A 23,801-nucleotide genomic window follows, 5' to 3' on the forward strand; every position below is an offset into this window, starting at 1 on the left:
GAAATTCAAAGTGATCTTAAAAACTCTCTAGACTGAAGTATGATTAATCTATTTTCAATAGAAAACAATATCTAAAAACATATGACACTGCTATTAACTTTCACTTGTAATATATACTGCTCAAAAAAAATAAAGGGAACACTTAAACAACACAATGTACTGTATTTAATAGTAGGATTTCTTATCTTGTATTCCCTTTATTTTTTTGAGCAGTATATATTTATACAGTAATATGGACCACATGGGATGTCAGTTTTAGCAACAAATTGTTGACCCCTTGTTAAAGTAAATCTAACTCCATGTAATATATATTATTACGTATATTAATAATTATATATATTATATATTATTGAACTGCTTTTAACACTCTTCCACTATATGTGAAAAAAGATGTCTTCTAAAGTTATAAACAGTATAACAGATTCTGTCTTATCAGTGCTACAAGCTGCCTTGGAAGTCAGCCATTAAATAATCTATTTCTTTAAATTGTTCTGTTATGCTCTCTATGCATTCTCCAGCCATGAAAGCTTTCCCATCAATTATAATACAGTCTTCTTCAGTGCTGATTTCCATTGGTCTTCTTTCTTCACTAGCTTCTAAAGAGTAGTTAAACACCTAGAGCCAAAAAAAAGACTTCATTCATATTGTGACTATATTATGTAACTTTGCAACTGTTTTCATGAAGTTAGAAAGACACACTAATTCCTACAATCAGGGCTTTTTTTCTCATCGAACGCTCAGAACGGAGTTCCGGCACCTTTTTTTGATGGAACCTTGTAGGATAGGCAAGGCGGGTTGTGTGACATGTGTGAGTTCCGGCACCTTTTTCTTTCACAAAAAAAGCACTGCCTACAATGGAAGAATTGGTGGTAAAGTTGATAAAGCTAGCATAGATGGTGAAATTGTTTCAATTAAAGAATTTATCTAGTTATGTTTCTAACTGGAAACTGCTTCTGAATTTTTTTCTAGAAACTGACAGAAAATGAAATTTTTGCTTTAGGTTTTAAGTATTAGAGTGGTTTTGTAATTATAGAAATCATTTGACATGTTGTGAAACATAAAGCAATATATTGATCTATTTTTTTCATTATTTACTGCACCAAGAACTATCGGAAGTCATTAATTTTTTCTTCTCTATATACTTTTTGCTTTTTTTATTTTTCTAATTTTAGCTTCATTTATATATTTATCTTATAATAAAAGTTAATAAAATGTATTAGTGCCGCAACACCATGTACTTGATTCAGCAAGAGATAACTCATTATATTTGTGCAGCTAATGATTTGGTTCACACTTCCTGCTAACCTATAATGTGGTTTGTCTTATTTTTTGCTAAACACCTTGCAAGATTCAGTGCATTGCAGTCTGGAAACAAGATTTAATCTAGCTAAATCTCATAGATAACAAACCATTATTTAAAAATAATTGTACTGTGAGAATATAAATGTAAATGTGAATAAAAAAACCCACAGTACAATATTCATTTGCTGAATAATCTAGCTATTTCTCGATGGAAATATGATCTTTCAACTGGAAATTCTGCATTGATCCAGATCTATTGAGATATCCAAATGAAATAAATAGGACTAATCTAAAATCATCAGTTTTAATATACTGGATAGATTGTCAAGTTTATCGTTGAAGCTCATTTTTTAATTGTTTCTTTTGCTGTTCACTTGGTCTATTATAGACACAGTCTTGTGGATTATGATCCAACTAGAATTTGTTGGAAAATAGTATAGCCGATGCAATTAATATATAAATGAACACATAAATGTATATTCATATAGCACTCTCTTTCTTTATAAATCCAGATTTGCACTGTCACATATTCCTTCTGTCCATTTAAAAACATATAAAGGTGGAAGAATAGAATTAAAATGACAGTTGTTTTTTGATTTGGCCAAAATAAAAAGAAGCTCATTTATTAGTATAATGGTATTCTACTGATAAATATTTTATTTATTCACTAAAATATATTTATTTGAAGGATACGTACTTTTATTTCTCAAATTAACAGTGAAATTATTCCTTTTCATGTGAACACTTTTTGCAAATGCATTCTAAAATCAGCCTAGCCCCATATATGCTTATTCAAACTATGTCTCATTGATTTAAATGGAATTTATTCTTAGATAAGCATGTATAGGATTTTAGCTCTATCCCCCACCGTCCCATTAGTAGCAGTTTCTGGACTTCCAATTAATAAGTCATACCTCTTCTCTTTCATTATTCTCCTCTTCATTCTCAGATGACTCCAAAGAAGGCTTGGAGGTGACTAACACTTGACTGAGAATTTGGTCCAAATCTTTCAGTATAATTTCTGTCTCTGTTACAACTAATAACATACAATAATATTTTTACTAAAAATTATATTACCAAAATTGTTTAATTTAATTCAATTACAGGCATTAACTGGAAATAGCAATCATTACAATTTTTTATGTTTCATATATTAACTTATCAATAAATTCATTTTAAAATGCATTTTAAAATTTATTCTATTAATAATACTGTGTAATTTGAAATGAATCCTAAATCCTAATTCCTATTGGGGGATAGTTTCCAAGTTTAATTGAGTGGGAACATACATTCTGTCAATAACATATTTACAGAAAAGGTTTAAAATATGGCTATTTTTAGAGACCCATAATTATTAAGGAAGAATAATTTGTCAATAATAAGCAATAAATGGGCACATATCCTTTGATCCTTTGGCAGTTTGAAATAGTCTTATTGTGGAACTTATTTACTTTCAATTCCCTGGAACTGACTTAAAATGGAAAGAGATGAAGACTCCTGAAGAAGAGAAAGGTTACCATTCAGTGAGCCAGTCAAAAGTGTCTAACATGCCACTGTTTTTCTTCACTGTTTTGCTCTTTTCCCCACTGATTTCAAATGTATTTAGGACTAACAAGATGGGATCCAATTTTGTATGACTAATCTGCATGAAAAGTTTACTTATATTTTATTTATTCATTGTACCTTTTTACAAGAATTAAAAACAACTAACAAGAGACAAGGCTGTCAGACTCTGGATCTGTTAAGGAGAGAAACTTCTCGTTCTTCTGGCAGGGAAAACCATCAAATGACACTAGGGAATATGGGGTTGGCTTTGAAGTCAGAAACACCCTACCAGGAGTCATTACTCCACCTGCAGCAGGAAGTGAAAGAATTCTGTCCTTGCAGCTCCACTCATCAGCAGGGCTGGTTACTCTTATTAGCGCATATGCACCGACATTTTCATCTTCAGTAGAATCCAAAGACAAATTCTATGAGATCTGGCTGCTACTATCAAGAAAATCCCTGAGAAAGAACCACTGTTTATCCTTCACGATTTTAATGCCAGAGTTGGAGCTGATTATAGTTCTTGGCCCACTTGTTTAGGTCAGTTCGGCATTGGGAAGATGAACGAAAATGGCAAATGCTTGCTGGAGTTTTGCTGCTACTACAGTTTTTGTGTTAGCAATACATTCTTTAAACATAGCCTCAACACAGAGTCTCTTGGAGACATCCAAGATCGAAGCATTGGCACCAGCTCGACTTCATTCTTACCAGGCACTCCAACCTTCCCAGTATTACAATCACACGCAGCTATCAGGGTGCTGATTGCAATACAGATCACTCCTTGGTGTGCAGCACAATAAAACTGGAAACAAAGAGATTGCATCACTCGAAGAAGGAAGGAAAACCACGAATGGACATCAGCAAGACCTGTAATCAGGGCAAAGTGGAGGAATTTGCACAAGCACTCAAGGAAACTCTCCCAGGCCCGGCTGAAGCAAATGCATCTGAACGATGGGAATATTTCAAGAATGCTGTTTATGACACCGCCTGGTCAGTATTTGGTAAAGAAATCGGAATGACAGCAGATTGGTTTGAAGCCCATTCGGAGGAGCTGACACCAGACATTGAGGAAAAAAGGAGATCTCTAATGGCATATAAAGCCTGTTCCAGTGAGTGCAACCTACAGGTTCTGTGAGCTGCTCGTAGCAAAGTCCAAAAGATGTGCTACGAGGAGATGTGCTAATGATTATTGGCTGCAACTTTGCTCTAGGATCCAGATTGCAGCTGACACAGGCAACATCAAGGGAATGTATGATGGCATCAAGCAGGCCTTAGGTCCAACACAGAAGAAATCTGCCCCTCTGAGGCCTGCTACAGGCGAGGTTATTCAGGACCGAGCACAGCAGATGGCATGCTGGGTGCAGCATTACTCTGAGTTATATTCCAGAGAAAATGAGGTAACTGAAGAAGCATTAAATAACATTGAGTGCCTGCCTGTCTTGGAGGAGCTTGACAGTGAACCAACTTTAGAAGAACTAAACACGGCCCTGGATTCCCTTGCCTTTGGCAAGGCACCCGGGAAAGATAACATCCCTGCCAAAATTCTGAAGTGCTGCAAAGAGAACATCCCCACTGAACTGCATGAAATCTTCTGTCTTTGTTGGAGGGAAGGTGGAGTTCCACAGGACATGAAGGATGCAAATATTGTCACACTGTATAAGAACAAAGGCGACAGGGGTGATTGTAACAACTACAGTGGCATCTCTCTTCTCAGTGTTCTAGGGAAGCTGCTTGCCCGTGTCATACTGAAGAGGCTCCAGGTGCTTGCAGAGAGAGTCTATCCAGAATCACAGTGTGGATTCTGAGCCAACAGGTCCACTACTGACATGGTATTTTCCCTTAGACAGTTGCAGGAGAAATGCAGGGAACAAAGACAGCCACTTTTCATAGCCTTCATAGATCTTACGAAGGCTTTTGACTTGGTTAGTAGGGACGACCTTTATAAAATTCTCCCCAAGACTGGATGTCCACCTCAGCTCCTCAACATCATCAAGTCCTTTCATGAGGAAATGAAGGGCACTGTAGTTTTTGATGGCTTAACATCAGATTCCTTTGACATTCAATGTGGAGTGAAGCAGGGCTGTGTCCTCGCACCAACTTTATTCGGGATCTTTTTTGCTGTCATGCTGAAACATGCTTTTGGAACTGCAACAGAGGGTATCTATCTCCAGACTAGATCAGACGGAAAACTCGTTAATCTCTCTAGATTGAGAGCAAAGTCTAAAGTCCAGCTGAAATGCTTATGGGATTTCCTCTTCGCTGACAATGCTGCCATTACTCCTCACTCTGTCAAAGACCTTCAACAACTTATGGACTGTTTTAGCAAGGCCTGCCAAGACTTTGGACTAACAATCAGCCTGAAAAAAACACAAGTCATGGGTCAGGACGTGGATTCACCTCCCTGTATTGCAATTTCTGCACAAGAACTGGAGGTCGTCCAAGACTTTGTGTACCTCGGCTCAACTATCTCCAACATTCTCTCTTTAGATACTGAGCTGAATAAACATATTGGTAAAGTGGCCACCACATTTTCCAGACTTATAAAGAAAGTATGGCTTAATAAGAAGCTGACAGAACATACAAAGATCCAGGTCTATAGAGCCTGCGTCTTGAGCACACTCTTGTACTGCAGTGAGTCTTGGACCCTTTACGCATTCCAGGAGAGAAAGTTGAATACCTTTCATATGCGCTGTCTCCAATGTATTCTTGGCATCACCTTGCATGACAAAGTTCCAAATAGTGCAGTTGCTGGAATTTCTAGCATGTATACACTATTGAAACAGCGACGACTACGCTGGTTTGGGCATGTCGTGAGAATGGCTGATGGTTGGATTCTGAAAGATCTGTATGGAGAACTAGTGCAGGGAAAGTGCTCCAGAGGGAGACCAGAGCTGCGATATAAGGACATCTGCAAGAGGGATCTAAAGGCCTTGGGAATGGACATTAACAGCTGGGAAACCTTGACCTCTGATCATTCATCTTGGAGGCTAAAGACGCAGCATGGCCTTCTCCAATTCAAAGAGACACTTGTGTGGCAGGCTGAGGCAAAGAGGCAGTCCCGGAACCAGCGAAATCTGGGGGCTGGACAGGGGACAGATTGTATCTGCCCTCAGTGTGGAAGGGACTGCCACTCTCGAATTGGCCTTTTTAGCCACACCAGATGCTGCTTTAGGACCTCTTTCCAGAGCACGATACCATAGTCTCTTGAGACTGAAGGATGCCAATGAACATAAAATTCCCTTCTCAAATATTATTCCTGTTGTGTATTAAGGCTTAAATAAACACCTAAGCACTTGTATAACAGTCACTACGACTATGCATTTGAACTGTAACCGGTTTGGCGGGAGTCAATTATGGCGGGAGATTTAGGTTCAATCTGATTGGTTGTCTGTGTACTCAGAAAGGTATATAAAGAGTGCAAGTACCCCCTAACCCCTCAGTACAGTTATGGTCACCTAATAAAGAGCTGTTTGATTGTACTCATCTGCCTGGCATCATTCATACTATTAAGAACCCACTACACAACAGTGGCGATGAAGGTGGGATCCTGCTTCGCCTCAAAGAGCTGAATTCACGAGGGGTCGGCTTCGCGTGCTGGAGGAAAGAGGCATCTTCCCCCCCTCTACGGCTGGCTAGTCACCACGCTAGCGGCCACATACTCAGAATTTCACGTCTGAGTCTGCAGAGCAGGATCTAATCACACAAGAAAGAAGATGCCAAAGGTCGGCTAGCCCAGAGAATTCAACATCTGCCACCCCGAACAGTGGCCATCACACCTCGGGAAAATTGAAAACTACCTCCGGAAGAACCAGATTGCGGAGGATGGCCTAAAAGCGGCGACCTTGCTTTGCATAAGTGAGCCGGCAACATTCGATCTGGCTGAAAGCCTATTTGCCCCTACGCCGATAGAAACTGTCTCATTCACTAACCTCAAGCAGAAGCTAAATGGGCACTTCAAGCCTAGAATGTCCGAAATGGCCTGGCGATTCCGTTTCAACCAGAGGGTGCAGCGGCCGGGTGAAACCGCATCTGAATTTATCGCAGCCTTGCGACAGGCCGCCCGTCTCTGCAGATTTACCAACCTAGACAAGCGCCTACGAGACAGGCTTGTGTGCAGCCTCAGAGATAAGAGACTTCAACAGAAACATTTCACCATGCCCGACCTAACACTACAAGACGCACATGACGAAATCATGGCCTACGAGGCGGCCGGAGGCGCGGTGCAGGTGGTACAGACGCCAATACCCAGCAAATCAGAAGAATCAATTCATTACAAAGGCGCTAATTACAGCGAGATCGCAAAAGAAGAGGAAACTAAAGTCGACCAGATTCGGAAAAAACCAGAGCAAAGAGAGAGAGGATGTGAGAGCAGGGAGAACCAGCAGAAGGCAGCGCCTTTTCAAAAATGCGGAGGGTGCAGCGGCAACCACGCATGGGTGAACTGCAAATTCCGGTCGGCCACTGTCGGGCCTGTGGAAAATTAGGCCACATCGTGGTGGTCTGCCGTAGCCGGTTCTGAGAGGGCCTACACAAGCAACAGCCGGAGAATCCATCGAGGAGAGGTACCGGGGCCCAGAGCCCGATCAGTGTGGGGTTTTTCGAAAGCCAGAGGGCCATCTGCCGAACCAGGGCCCGCCGCCCACCTAAACCTAAGTTAAAAGTGGAAGTCCAATTACAAGGCATTCTTGTAAAATGGAGCTAGACTCCGGCTCTGCAGTCTCAATTATCTTGTACGAGACTTTTAAACATGTTTGCGGCCGAAGTAAGCAGTGGGTCAAATTGAGGCCCTCCAGTATTATTTTAACTGACTTCCAAAATGCCCAGGTAAAAATCAAGGGGGAGGCTACCCTTTCCGTATGGTTTAAAAGGTTTCAGGGGCACATGGACATCATTGTAGTTGAAGGTCGTAGGACCAGCTTAGTTGGGTTGGACTGGTTTGAGGCATTGGGCATTGTAATTTCAGGCATCCATAGAACACAGGGAAACAACATCGAATCTGCAAAGAGTTTGCAGACGTTTTCAATAATAAGCTTGAAAGGTATACAGGTCCCCCCATTTCATTTAAATTAAATCCCAGCATCTTACCCATTAGAATTAAACCCAGGAGAGTTCCCTTCGCACTCAAACATAAAATTGAAAGAGAACTAGACAAATTAGTTGAACAGGGGGTCCTGCAGCCGGTAGAAGGGGGGAGTGGGAGACCCAATTGTCGCCCCCCTCAAAGCTAACGGGGAAATCTGTATCTGCGTGGATTATAAGTGCACCCTAAATAAGGCCTTCAGCCAGCATGCTTACCCGGTCCCCACGGTCAGCCACATTCTCGCTTCCCTCCAAGGCGGCGCCATCTTTGCTAAACTAGACCTCGCGCAGGCGTATCAGCAGCTGCTGGTTACTATGGATACAGCAGCAGCCCAAACAATTGTAACTCATAGGGGAGCCTTCAGAGTCAACCGCCTGCAATTCAGCGTAAGTGTGGCACCTGGGATTTTTCAGGAAGTAATGGAGCGAACACTTAAAGGCATCCAAGGGGTTTGCTTGATGATGTCCTCATTGCAGAGGAAACAGAGGAAGTGCTAGCAGACAGACTTAGGGCAGTTTTAAATAGGCTTCGTGCTGCAGGTTGAATGAATGAACCTTTATTGTTAAAGTACAACCGTGTATACATTGAGATTAGCTGAGCCTCCCTTCTCAAGCTAAAAAGGGACAAATGCAGTATAGGGGTTGCATCTACAGAATTTTTGGGGTTCAGAATCGATGCCAGTGGGATTCACCCCGTGGAATCAAAACTGAAGGCAATTAAGATGGCCCCCACTCCCAAAAACAAAGGTGAACTGCAAGCTTTTCTGGGATTATTAAATTTCTACCATTCGTTACTACCTCACAAAGCTGCCATAGCTGAACCCTTGCATAGGCTTCTTGATAAAAAAGCCGCTTGGAAATGGACCAATGTCCATGAAAAAAGCTTCCAGGACCTTAAGGCCCTATTATCTAACAAATCCACAGTTACCCATTATATTGAAACGAAGCCCATCTGCATTGCTTGCGATGCTTCACCCTATGGAGTGGGAGCAGTGTTAAGCCATCTGGAGGAATCCTCCCTACCAGAGCCACCAATAAACAACAGAGTTCGCGTCTGAGGAGGACCACAATGACACAAAACTGCAGCAGGAGACTCCTGATCATTCGGATCAACAACCCTTCAATGACCGCTGTGCTAACTCTGCCACAGGGTCTGACTCTGGGGTGGGCCTACCAGAAACGGTCAGCCAGAGCTTCCCTACTGACTCTCCAGTTCAGGAGAGCTTGGACTTCCAGGGCACGCCTAGCAAATTGTTAAACCAACAGGGGAGAGAACCCATAAGGCATTCATCTCGACCTCATAGGCCACCCGCTTACCTCGCTGACTATGTGGTCAACTAAGAGGAAGAAGTTGTCATGGTCTTCATGGGGCACGCCTTTTGTTATTGTAATTTCTGTAAAATTGGGTCCGCCTAATATATATCTGGGGGTCAGTGTGTACCATTAATGGTACATTGCAACTGACATCGACATTGGGTTGCAAGGGTCATTATGAGCAACTCTCACCTTGTTTAGAAGTACTACCTGGAGTGGGGTCAATCACTCACGCTACCTTGAGTTGGGTCAATCACTCATAAACAAATAGTGGTGGTTGGAGTGAGAAAATCCTTACATAAGGGTTTGCAGTACATAACCTTGAGGGGGGTCAATCCTTCACATTTAGTCCAGAATGTGGAAGTGGAAATGTAAATATGTTTGGCATAAGTTATATTGTTTAATCCTTAAAAGTGGAAGGGGTGTTGTGTATTAAGGCTTAAAGAAACACCTAAGCACTTGTATAACAGTCACTACCACTATGCATTTGAACTGTAACCGTTTTGGCGGGAGTCAATTATGGTGGGAGATTTAGGTTCAATCTGATTGGTTGGCTGTGTACTCAGAAAGGTATATAAAGAGTGCAAGTACCCCCTAACCCCTCAGTATAGTTATGGTCACCTAATAAAGAGCTGTTTGATTGTACTCATCTGCCTGGCATCATTCATACTCTTGAGAACCCACTACACAACAATTTCCATAACAACTTTACAGATTTTTTTTTGGACAAGACATTGTGACTAGTCCAGTCCTTACTTTTCCAATGCTATTCTCATTTTCTTTCTGTTGGTTTATATGTTTTATGCTTGTGCATTTAAATGACAATATTTTAATATAAAAATAGGAATAGCAACTTCATTCACTATATTTTTATTTATTTTTCTTTCAGGGACTAATTTAAACTTCTCCTGCTCTAATCTGAATATCTGTTCACTATAAACAACCTTTTCATTCATTTTTGTTATATTATTAGCTTTATATATGTTTAGAAGGAAACTGTATTTGAAGATTTTTTTAAAAAATCGGAATTTTAATCATGTGACCATGGGGATGCTGCAATGGTTATAAGTGTGAAAAATGGTCATAAGTCACTTTTTCAGTACCATACTAACTTGAACGGTCATTTAACGAATGGTTGTAAGTCAAGAACTATATGTTGCATGAGGAGAGGCTGGTGCATGATTTGGGGCTTTTGAATATTGATGGTGGGTCCAGAGTTGCCACAAGGAGAATTTGTTCATACTGACTCGCACTTTTGGATCTGAGCCAGCATTAGGGCATGGCCATTGGCAAAAAGCAAGTCTCTCAGAACAGTTTCCTTCACTTTGGTAATTAGGCTATTACCAAATTTGTATTAATTCATTTGCACGTCTGTACATAACTAGATTTATGTTTTATACTATGTATATCAAACCAACCTTTTTCTAAGCAGATAGTCATGAGGCAATCATGTTTTTTATTTATTATGGGTCTCTTGAAGGCTGAATATCTTTTCTTTGTATTCTCTTATGAATCAGTTCAAGTCACATTATAAAATAACTTTTTCCTAAATCTTGCATTTATAGGGAATGTTATACACTTTTTCTAAGATTAGGAAATGGCTCTTCATTATTTATTACTATTGATGCTATATTATTAACATCTGAGTACCTATTTTCATACACACCCATATATAAGCTAGATTACACCAGTTCATATTTGACATACTTTTTTCTAGCTTTTATAATTAAACCTTTGCCTCCACAGACAATAAGGAAAGTGCAAATATGTTTTACATCAAACATATTTACATATTCTATTTGTGTTAGGATCTCTAATCTAAATACTAACTTGCAAGTCAATTTTTTTTGCCACCAGCTGGAAATTACATGCAATGGTACTGCATACAGTACTCAGGTAACAAAATACAATAATAATTTTATATAAAATGTTAGAATTTCATAATGTTAAAAAATGCTTCCTAAGTTTTAAACTAAATCTCTTTCTAAACTCTTTCAGACCAAAGAAATGCATCTGCTTTAACCATTCTATAAAACATTGATATTTTAATTATCTGTGTGATGCATTGCTTTATTTTAAGATAAAAATAAAAATACCGTAATTAAATCATTTGTGATTAGCTTCTTTTGTAACTTTACTATTTACCATGCAATAAATTTGGGAAATCTATCAGTTTGTCATATTTATAGCTTTTTACTTACAAATGCTGCAATATCCCTATGGTCACGTGATCAAAATTCATGGGGTCAAGTGATCACCTTTTGTAATCTTCTGACAAACAAAGTCAATGGGAAAGCCAGAGTCACTTTACAACCATATTATTAACTTAACATCTACAATGGCTCACTTAACAACTGTGGCAAGAAAGAATGTAAAATGGGGCAAACCCCCCATAACAAATGTCTCATTTAACAACACAAATGTTGGGCTCAGTTGTGGTCATAGGCAGGGCTTTTTTCTCATAGAACGTTCCGGCACCTTTTTTGGATGGAACCTTGTAGGGTAGGCAAGGCGGGTTGTATGATGTGTGTGAGTTCCGGCACCTTTTTCTTTTACAAAAAAAGCACTGGTCATAGGTTAAAGAATATATAGATATTATATGTGTTTGTATGTATGTGTTTCTTCTGCCAACCTAGCAGTTCGAAAGCACGTAAAAATGCAAGTAGAAAAATAGGGACCACTACGGTGGGAAGGTAACAGCGTTCCGTGCGCCTTTGGCGTCAAGTCATGCCGGCCACATGACCACGGAGACGTCCTGGGACAAGCGCTGGCTCTTCGGCTTTGAAACGGAGATGAGCACCGGCCCCTAGAGTTGGAAACGACTAGCACGCATGTGCGGGGGAACCTTTACCTTTTTATGTATGTGTTTGTGTATGTATGTGTATACACACATACATACACACACGTTTATACATACAAACACACACACACCCCTTTTTCATTTTCAGAAATAAAGATCATATCACCTGAGAACTTTGATATTTCATAACTCCTCCAAATTAACCTCTGTTAATTTATGGGACAATGTAATCCTAAAAAACAATTATTCTAACATTGAAAGTAGAAATAAATAAAAGATGCTAAATCAGAGGAATTTGCAGAAAATATACTTTCACATACTAAGTATCTTATATATAATTGTTCATGCTGCTAAATTGGATGTGTCAAATAAATTATTCAAATATTGTTACAAGCTATTTTATCATAAATATGCCACTGGTCTCATTAAATTTCAAGGATCTTTTGTTAAAAAAAATAATGTTTTCTATAAGTTACCTTAAAATATTGATTTTAAGGAATGTTTGATATAAGCTTAAAAGTGGTTTTCTCAAAATGGCAACTTTAAAAATAGAAATTTCAATCCCAAAATTTCCCAGCGGCTACTTTAGAGTTTTAAAGAAATGTTGTTTTAGAACAGACATTTCATATGTATTTGCTTCAATGTTAAGTTATGATTGTAGATTGTTGTAGTACAGACATGTCAAACTCGCGACATCACATGATGTCGCACAATGTATCTGGACGGTTTTGCTATTGCCGGCAATGGGGTGGGCACGGCTTCTGGATGACGCATCCAGCCTGCGGGCTGGCAGTTTGACACCTCTGCTTTAGAGCTTAAAATAGTTCCTTGGATCTCATTCATTTTATAGTAATATTCTATCTATACCACAATCTGATTCATATCTATTCAGAAGCAAATATAACCAGATTCTGAGCTGTTTACACATGTTTTAGGTTAAAGCCCAATACTCAGATATTTTAGAATCTTGGTAAGATATGCATACATTTTATACTTACCTTCTTTTTTCAGAATAGCCCGACAAACATAATAAACAATAGTTTTCTTCAGAATCAAGTTCTGCTTTCTATATCAAAAAAGCACATAGTTCTGTACTTGTATATATGAACACTAACCTAAGCTTTGTCTTGACAGGATATCTTCTGACCTTGTTATTTTGCAAGGATATGTTAACGTTCTTTGCCTGAAAATTGAGAAAGTTATGAGTATTTGTTGTGAATCAACAATTAAGAATAGATAGAAAAAGCCAACAACATAAATGGTTAAGATACAGACTTAGTTAAATTAGGACTAGATCCACTGAAAACAGTAAGGTATAACCTATGAATGAGTTTGGATTGCTACCTATGTTTTATATAATAAAAATATTGATAACTATTTGTGAATAGTACCATTTCATTAAAACATTAAAAGTTCTTTCAAGCATACCTTATAATGATACATGCATTGAAGGTATATTATAAATAATATTGTTTATTTAAATTGAATTAGATTTTTGTCATTGACATTTTCAACAAATCCTGAAATTTAGCTGCCAGTCTACCAATCAAGCTGAAGAGTCTACCTTGTATATAAATGTTTAAAATGACTTAAGGTAGCAGCATAATGAACTCTTGAAAGTCAACTTGAAAATTATCTATTTTATATAATTTTGAAAGGTAAACTGCTATGAATATATGAACTGACCTCAGACTATGCATATTTTAGATATAGGTTTCTTCAGCTTTAAGTTAAAGGTTTCTTTCAAATAAAGTCTCCTTTTAAGCCTTAAGAAACAGTTCATCATTTTGGAAACAAAATACAGATTGCATTGGAATGTACATTATTTGTTTATTAGAATATTTCTATTTTTCCCTACGCTCAAACATTTCTGAAATTGCTAATAAAACTTTTAAGTTGATTAGCATAATGTGATGAATACAGATTTAGTAACATAAATAATAAACCCACTGAAATCTATTACTAATTTAGAGCACAATCCTACAGTAGACAAGAGTGGTAACTATGGAGTAAGAATCAAACTCAAAAAATATTTTTTCCTCCCAAGCAAGCTTGGAAATTAGTATTTTGCTAATATATGAAATCATGCCAAGAACAAAAATGGGGGGAGGGGGCTAGAGAAGAACCTGCTACATTAAAAGTCATTGCAAGCGAAGACATCCCCAAAATAACCTTTATCCCAATTAGGAGTTTTAGTGGATTATTTCTCTTACACTGATTATAGTAAGAGAGAACTCAGAAAAGGGAAGAAGGAAGGAAGAAATGTACATCCCTCACGTCTCTCCTGTCAGCAATTGGGCATGGGTTTTAAGCTTTATCAAGCAAAATTATTCTGCTAAGAATTTTCAGTGGCACTACTTGATCCAATGCAGGCCTTGTGCAGAGCTTTCCCAAGCTTAAGCTGTCCTTTCCCAACGCAGAATGCACTAGTCTAGGGGTCCCCAATCCCCATTACTGTGGCCTATTTGGAACTGGACCATGTGATTCTGGGCTGGTGTGCATGCGCACAGCTGGACTTGTATAAGCAGTAGGCCAGCATGCACTCATGCACATACATGCATGCAGCTCAACTTGTGCAAGTCGAGCTGCACATGCATGCACACTAAACTTTTGCTCATGCAAGTCGAGCTGCACGCATGAGCCAGTCTGCCACTTGAGTGGCCTGGTTCCCCTTCTCCCCCAGCTGGGCAACCAAGCCACAATGGTTGGGGACTGCTGCACTAGTCTTATTAAGTGTTAATATAGTACACCTCTTTGTTAAAACTAACTGATTGTTCAGCTGCAAAGACCAGAATGTGGTGTCAATTATGCTAACATCCTTAATTGTATTATTATCTTCTGTACAGCAATTCTTAATTGAATGTTTGCCTTCACTCTGGGCAACCAGGAGGTGATTCATTAATACATCCACATGACATGAATAGCAGGCACAATCATTGCCCAGCAATATAGTAAGCCAAAGAAACATTTGAAAGTTATAGAACTAAGACTTGGGAGTTAAATTCCTGGCATCCTGCAAAATCCATTTGAAGGATGGAATGTGATACAGGATGGAACAGTATGATATATACTGGATGTAAATATTTTATCATTCTTATTGTACTTTTGAAATAAAGTAGATGAAATCTAGAGATAAGGGTTTTTAGCTATTGACCATGAATTTAATATATCTATTAAACTAGGAGCCATATGAAAATAGGTTTCTTATGGGTTTTAACAGTTTTTGGTGGTTGATCTGATTTGCTGATACTGAAATACACTGCTGATTTATTTAATCACTTCATTGTAACTTTTTAAATATGCTGTATATGTATATATATATATATATATATATATATATATATATATATATATATATATATATATATATATATATACATATATATATATATATATATGCTGTATATATATGTATGATCTCCAGTCCTTTCGCCGCGGCCTCAAAACACTCCTTTTCCACCTGGCTGACCTAGACTGACAGGGATTTTAATTATATTTACAATTCTAACTCTATTCTTTAATTTATTTTACTTTATTTCAAATTTTATTTTTAATTTACTGTACAGAGACCTTTAAGTTTTGTTGTTGTTAGCCGCCCTGAGTCCCTCGGGAGATAGGGCGGGATATAAATCCCATTAATAAATAAATAAATAAATAAATAAATAAATAAATAAATAAATATCACTTTAAGTTTTTTTAATCACAAGGCAGGCTAAGTACAAATAAATAAAAGACATATGTATACTTCTTATATCCTGGAAAAATTAAGATACATGAATTTGCTATCCATATTCTTTTATTTTTCCTTGTCTAGTGAAAATCACAATATTTTAAGACTATCAGGGGATAACCAGACTTACTTTCTTCCATTTCTGCAACTAGTTTCCTTCCCACATTTTTTTGTACAACTTTTAATCTGAGAAAAAGATGGATTATTTTTGAATACACAGTATATTTAATGGCAGTTAACAGCTGTTTCAAAAGTATATAGTTACCTTTTAACTTCAACAGCTCTTCCCTCATAGATGTTATTTTGATCACTTGTAAATAAGATTTAATGGGTAGGTTCACCCATTTAATTAAATTATATATTTGTTGCAATATATTTCAGCCTTGTATTTTTCCTTTATCTGTATTATAGAATACGATGTTGGAAGAGTTTTTTCTTTTCTCATGGTTAGATTATCACAATTTCTTGTGTATCCAAACCACAACTTTGGTTAATTATAGTTAACATCTGATTAAGTCATAATTGAATAGGCATGTTAAATTAATTAAAAATTAACTATAATTTATCACTTCATAAGAATGATAAAATGATAAATTATGCAATAGAAGTTTCTGAGACTCTCTTGGTTATCTGTCTGTCTGTCTGTCTGTCTGTCTTCCTCCTTCTCCTTCTCCTCCATCATCATCATCATCATCATCATCATCATCATCATCATCATCATCATCAAAATCATCATTTTAGCCATTGTCTATGCACTACTCTTCTGCATGTTTCCAACCAATACGGTCCTGAGCCTCTTTTATCAATTGGGCCCACAATACTTGCTGATGTCGTCAATCAATCTTGCTTTAGGTCTCTTTCATGGACCCTTTTTATCATGTGGGATCCATTCTATGACTGCCTTGATCCACCTCCCATCAATTCTTGCTATGTGACCATCTTATTATGTATCTGAATATGAGATTAAATGAGCCTGAAGCTTCCGGCATCTTGTGGTGGCACAGTGGTTAGAATGCAGCACTGCAGACTAATTCTGCTGACTGCCAACTGCCACAGTTTGACAGTTCAATTCTCACTGGCTCAAGGTTGACTCAGCCTTCCATCTTTCCAAGGTCAGTAAAATGAGGATTCAGATTGTTGGTGGCAATATACTGACTCTGTAAACTGCTTAGAGAAGGCTGTAAAGCACTATGAAACAGTATATACCGGAAGTCTAAAGTGCTATTGCTATTATCAATATCACACAAAAAATATTGGAAATGATGTTCAAAGTATAGTTAGTATACTTAGTACTAATATAGTTACTATATTAACTATAGTATTTTTCAGGTATTTATTCCTCACACAAAATCAAACATGTTTTATTTAAATTATTGTGAAGCACAGAATAATAAAATTAATTAATTATATCCATTTTCATTCTAATATAAAATGCTTATAAAATTAGTAACTTACTAATTTGTTCAAGTTGGAAAAACAAACACATTTCATATCAATAAACATTGTGATAGGAAATAATATTGCTGTTTAGAAAGAACAGCTGAAAGCAAATATTGCAAAGCAATGTTGTCCAATAATTAAAATTGTAAGAATTTATATTTAAATCTTACCATTTTTCTACATTCTATTTTATCAGTTTTTCTTTTGGCTTCTTTGTCATTTACTGTATCTAAAATCATTATGAGAATAATTAAGGAACAATTGAATCACAATGACTAACAAATTTAAGATTTTATATGATTGTTTTTGATCTGTGCTCAATTCTTATGTTATAAATATTACAATATTATGGAAAACTACTACAAGAAAACTACTCAAGACTACATGGCTGTAATACCATGTTTTCTGGAGGAACATGGTCCAATTCAGAACTTGGTTAATCTTACATGATAAATTGATACCTATAAAAAGATATTTTATAGAGTACATTGATCATAGCAGAAATGCAGCTGCAGGAACTAGTATTTGATTAAAGGTTATATCCATCACATAAAATGTAAGTGAATAACACAGATTATTCTGAGCTGGGTATTTATTTATTTTTTTATTTATGAAACTTCTCTTGATTTGATGCAGGAATCATTAGTATCTAGCAGTATTAGTATTCAGTACAGATACTAACATTAATTCACACCACAATTACTGGGAAAAATATTTGCAGAGATAAAAATGCAAATGTTTGTATATAATAACAACTAAGAGGTCATATAACTGTACCCTTTTTTGATAGGTAGCATACGTCGAGCCTTTGCTGAGTAGAATATGCAAGCAATTTGTTTGCCTCTTCCAATGCACTGTCATACCAGGCTTTTTTCTTCTTACATACATCTGCCTAAGAAATACACATACAAATATATATCCAGCTATGTTACTAATTTATATTAGGTACATTGTTATTTTTCTAAAGTTCTCATTATAAAATGTAAAAAAATATTTTTTACAATACATTTAATTAATATAAATAGCTGCAGAAACATTGAACATGCAATTTAATTCAAACTTGAAATTATTTTAATTTTAGAAAAAGGCATTATTTTATATTGGGAAATTTTAGAAAAGGAGGAGGAAAGCAGAAGCAGAGACAGACACAGAAAAAGAGAGTTTGTGTAGCAAAGTTTAGGTGCTATTAAAGAAAAGCCCTTTTTTCTTTTTAAAATAAAGGAAACGATATTTGCTTTTTTGGGTCAAACATAAAACTTACAGTCTTTCTTGTAGGATTTTGAAAGTAACCCTAGATCTCTTGAAGCAGGACTATGGAAACAATATGACTTTGTACATGGTCTTATAACTGTTTCTGCTATATAATTTGTTTCAGTTATTATTCTACCTTTCTTACAATTTCCTATTGTCCTATTGAAACCTCGGGGGGAAAAATATTATAAATGCAGTATTGCACATCAAAAGATGGACTCCAACATGTAGTATATCCAAAATAAAATGTATGTCCTTAAGCTGATTGTAAATGATCAAGTTCATAACATATACTACAAAGCTATTTAAGATCAGAGCATTACCTTTATGTTTTGGTATTAAATAAATCTAACAGAAATGTCTTTAGCTTGTTGTTAGGCATTAAGAACTGAACTCAGTATTGAACCACTACTTTGCAGAAACCACAAATTATAATGCTCTTAATACTAAAGTTAATGGGTTAGAAGATATTAATACTTTTTATTTTTACCATCCTGTTATCAACAGACTCTGGGCTAAAGTATAAGAGTTTCAGTTAGATATTTTCCCTGTGAAAAGATATGGGGCATATTAGCCTAGCCTGTATGGAAAAAAAGATAGCATCCACAGTTTTAAATATTTATTCTGAGAAACACAGAAAACAGAAGGTCAGTTTAGCGTGTATGTTTTGACAACTGTTCCAGTTTTGAACTAATTATACACTCACATTCTTTAATTACTACCCACCCAATTATTGGTTATCTGTCAAAAGTACATATGATTTAAATAAGTTCAATACTTATTGTGTCATCAAATATTTCTAATACAAATTATTTTATTTTTCTGACAAGCCATAGTCAGATGAATATTGTCTTGTTTCACTCATTTATTCTCAGTGAAATCTTCACAATTACTTCTATTCGTAATTATAGCACTCATAAACTCCTAAAGATTCCAGATATTTTTTTAAAAAATAGAGGAAATTAGCTAGTATATTTGCTATGCAATAAATCAAACTAAATGTAAAACAAGAACAGAAAAATCATGTTTGTAATCTTTCAACTAAAAAAAATCAAGTGAAATTATAATAAATTGGAATGCTTTGTTAGATTTCTGTACTTGGTTCTATTTACACAAATGTATCTTGTTTTCTAAATAATTTTAAAACAAATATAGTTGCTTTAATTTCCTTGATTTTTGAAATAAATACGTCCAATGGAAACACATTTACTCTTTGAATTCTTGCAAATGAAGTATTATATCAATAGCCTTTTTTTGTTCTTCAGCAATATCTGATATCGTAACATCTTGCTCAGTGAAGAAGCTTAGAAATCATATATATATTGTCACATTAAAGTAAGGGTAGGCAACCTTGGCTCTTTTATGACTCATGGACTTCAACTCCCAGAATTCCTGAACCAGCCATGCTGACTCAGGAATTCTGGGAGTTGAAGTCCACGAGTCATAAAAGAGCCAAGGTTGCCTACCTTGCATTAAAGTTATCTAATAAATCAAGATAAGATTATAAAAAGATATTTATATACATATATTTAAATATTTTTACTTTGTGTAAGTAATATTGTACACTTTTCTCCTCATTACAACAATAACTGCCTCACCATTCTGGCATCTGACATACTCCCCAGTTTTGTCTTAACCTTAACCTGTTTAACTTTAAATCTCTTTTACATTGGCATCATTTTCCTCCGTCAACAACTTTAAGGAAATAACATATTAAACTATAAACCTGTGTGTTATATGCATTCATCCAAAAGGCTTAATATATGATTCACTGTGTCGCACAAATGAAAAAGATTGGGTTAATACAATAAGCCATGATTCACTTAGCTATAGCCAGGTGTCCTATACAAATTGTTGTTGTTGTTAGTTGCGAAGTCATGTCCGACCCATCACGACCCTATGGACAACGTTCCTCCAGGCCTTCCTGTCCTCTACCATCTGCTGGAGTCCATTTAAGCTCACGCCTACTGCTTCAGTGACTCCAACCAGCCACCTCATTCTCTGTCGTCCCCTTCTTCTATTGCCCTCAATCTTTCCCAGCATTAGGCTCTTCTCCAGTGAGTCCTTCCTTCTCATTAGGTGGCCAAAGTATTTGAGTTTTAGCTTCAGGATCTGGCCTTCTAAAGAGCAGTCAGGGTTGATCTCCTCTAGGACTGACTGGTTTGATCACCTTGCAGTCCAAGGGACTCGCAGGAGTCTTCTCCAGCACCAGAGTTCAAAGGCCTCAATTCTTTGGCGCTCAGCCTTTTTTATGGTCCAACTTTCACTGCCATACATTGCAACTGGGAAGACCATAGCCTTGACTATACGCACTTTTGTTGACAGGGTGATATCTCTGCTTTTTAGTGTGCTGTCTAGATTTGCCATGGCTTTCCTCTACAGGAGCAAGCATATTTTAATTTCTTGGCTGCAGTCCCCATCTGCAGTGATCTTGGCGCCCAGGAAAATAAAATCTGTCACTACCTCCATTTCTTCCCCATCTATTTGCCAGGAATTGAGAGGGCTGGATGCCATGATCTTGATTTTCTTAATGTTTAAACCCAAGTTTTGCACTCTCCTTCTTCACCTGCAACACGAGGCTCTTTAGTTCTTCTTCACTTTCTGCCATTAGAGTGGTATCATCTGCATATCTTAGGTTGTTGATATTTCTTCCTGCAATCTTAATTCCAACTTTTGATTCATCTAGCCCTGCCTTTCTCATGATGTGCTCTGCATATAAGTTAAATAGGCAAGGCGACAGTATACAGCCTTGCCGGACTCCTTTCCTAATTTTGAACCAATCAGTGGTTCTGTGTCCAGTTCTCACTGTTGCTTCTTGGCCCGCATATAGGTTTCTCAAGAGACAAATAAGATGGTCTGGTACTCCCATCTCTTTAAGAACTTGCCACAGTTTGTTATGATCCACACAATCAAAGGCTTTAGCATAGTCAATGAAGCAGAAGTAGATGTTTTTCTGGAACTCCCTAGCTTTCTCCATGATCCAGCGTATGTTGGCAATTTGATCTCTAGTTCCTCTGCCTCTTCGAAATCCTGCCTGTACTTCTGGTAGTTCTCGATCCACATACTGATGGAGTCTAGCTTGTAGGATTTTAAGCATAAGTTTACTAGCATGAGAAATGAGTGCAATGGTGCGATAGTTTGAACATTCTTTGGCACTGCCTTTATTTGGAATTGGAATGTAAACTGATCCTTTCCAATCCTGTGGCCACTGTTGAGTTTTCCAAATTTGCTGGCAAATTGAGTGTAGCACTTTTACTGCATCACCTATACAAATAGTTTTGATAATTAGGATGAGTTGTCAGATTTTATGTCTAATTATCAGTGTGTACTACAGCATTGCTTCTGTGAATAAAATTTTTAAAAAACTTGCACAGAAATTCCAAGATGTGTGACTTTACATAATACCTATTTTATAATTATACTTTTTTGTAGCATGTTATCTACTATTAAGTAATAAAAGCATAGATCAATATTTTTCAGAGTTCTCAAGTATCAGCATTTCATGTGTTGCTGATATTTGAAAAAAGCACTAGCCGAGGGATTCCTAATACCTAATTATCAGGGAAGGTCATTTACATTATCCCAATTATTAAGGAATGAATAAATAATAATTCACTTAAAACATACCAGCATTGGTTAGTGCTATGCTATCATAAGGAGGGAGGCAAACTACTATTTTGAATCATTGGGAAGATATGCTGTCCAAAGAAAAACCAGAGATGACAATTATTCTTTTTTTTCTGGTGATTTTGTAAAAATGTTGATTTTTGTAAAAATATTTACAAAAATGTACAAAATTTTATCAACATGGGTGGAATGAACTATGCCAAGTAGCAGCTGGCTTGAGGATCTTGGTCTGGTGGGGGAAAAGTTGCTTTCCAAAGAGAGCTCTAGTGCACATTACATTTCCTTTTTCTTTCTTCAAAGTTCTTACAATTTTCTATGGGATGTAACTGAAGCCTTTGGGGAGACATTACTGCTTGAATGACTTCACAATAACTCTGTACGTGATGCATATTTTAAAGTTATGATACAGTGCTACATTTTTGCAGAGATGAAATCATTTTCAATATAATACCAGCATACAGTAAATTTCTAATAAACTGAGAAATAATATGGAAGCTAGCTAAATAGAAATTCAATTTATTAATCGATGTGTGCCACCTTGTGGTGGAACTTTTTATTATTCTGATGATGTTATACTAGTTTGGCTAATGAAATGTCTGCAAGAAAACAACCAAGCTCAGAGACCACCAAGGACCCCTTTATGTTATTCTAAAATAATATAACTAGAACAGAATAAAATATAAATTATTTGGTTGAAATAGATTAAGAGGGGAAATATAGAGTTGTTGGAAAAACATTTTGTGCCATCAAAATTTTCACTTACCATAAAATGGCACTTTCCATAAATATCCATTAATTTCAGTTAAATTAAACATGAGTTATCTTCTATTGCATTTTGCATAATTTCTTGGGTATTTTTCTTAGTGTTATTTTGAATTTAAATTGAAGATGCATCACTACAATGGATTAATATATTCATCAATATCAATTATGTAATTCCTACTCCACTAGTCACTTAAAAATAATTGAATGAAAATTATTATAAACATCCATATAACATCCAAATGTATTTGGAGATCATTAGCCACTTCTATATTTGTGAAAAGGGACGCGGTGGCTCAGTGGGTTAGGACGCTGAGCTTGTCGATCAGAAGGTCGGCAGTTTGGCGGGTTGAATCCCGAGTGCCACATAACAGAGTGAGCGCCTGTTACTCGTCCCAGCTTCTGCCAACCTAGCAGTTCGAAAGCACGTAAAAAATGCAAGTAGAAAAATAGGAACCACTCTGGTGGGAAGGTAACAGCGTTCCGTGCGCCTTTGGCGTCTAGTCATGCCGGCCACATGACCACGGAGACGTCCTCGGACAAACGCTGGCTCTTCGGCTTTGAAACGGAGATGAGCACCGGCCCCTAGAGTCGGAAACGACTAGCACGCATGTGCGGGGGAACCTTTACCTTTACCTTTTATATTTGTGAAAATAATTTAAAAATCCTGCAAAGGTCTGAAATACAGCTAGCATCATAAGAATGTTATATGTATTTATGAAAAACTGCATCTGTATTAATCTACGTTTCCTAAATTTCTATTACTGCATGTACATTTTGTTGATGTTATTAATGGTATGAATATATAGATATTCAAATTGAAACTAATGTTTTAATAGTTTTTAGTAAACTGGGATTGAACTCAAGCATGGGCTTCAAGCCTATACAGACTTCATTAGAAGCAGGTACCTTTCTGTTCTATGAGATTTATCAGAGAAAGCACTTGAAGGT

General features: G+C 36.8%; 1 protein-coding gene across 1 annotated transcript in view; it reads right to left on the reverse strand.

Moving 5' to 3' along the window:
* Positions 1-438: 438 nt before the first annotated feature.
* ZCWPW2 (zinc finger CW-type and PWWP domain containing 2) overlaps positions 439-23,801 on the reverse strand; it is a gene marked incomplete at both ends in the record, with an annotated part of 29,515 nt that continues 6,152 nt past the window's right edge. The window contains 7 exons of the mRNA XM_081346249.1: positions 439-615; positions 2,217-2,338; positions 3,556-3,714; positions 13,039-13,106; positions 13,156-13,223; positions 17,381-17,439; positions 17,988-18,102. Of these exons, the coding sequence (XP_081202375.1) occupies positions 439-615; positions 2,217-2,338; positions 3,556-3,714; positions 13,039-13,106; positions 13,156-13,223; positions 17,381-17,439; positions 17,988-18,102 (768 nt within the window). The remainder of the gene's footprint in view (positions 616-2,216; positions 2,339-3,555; positions 3,715-13,038; positions 13,107-13,155; positions 13,224-17,380; positions 17,440-17,987; positions 18,103-23,801) is intronic.

Source organism: Vipera berus (genome assembly GCF_964194415.1).
Source record: "Vipera berus genome assembly, chromosome: Z".
Lineage (NCBI taxonomy): Eukaryota > Metazoa > Chordata > Lepidosauria > Squamata > Viperidae > Vipera > Vipera berus.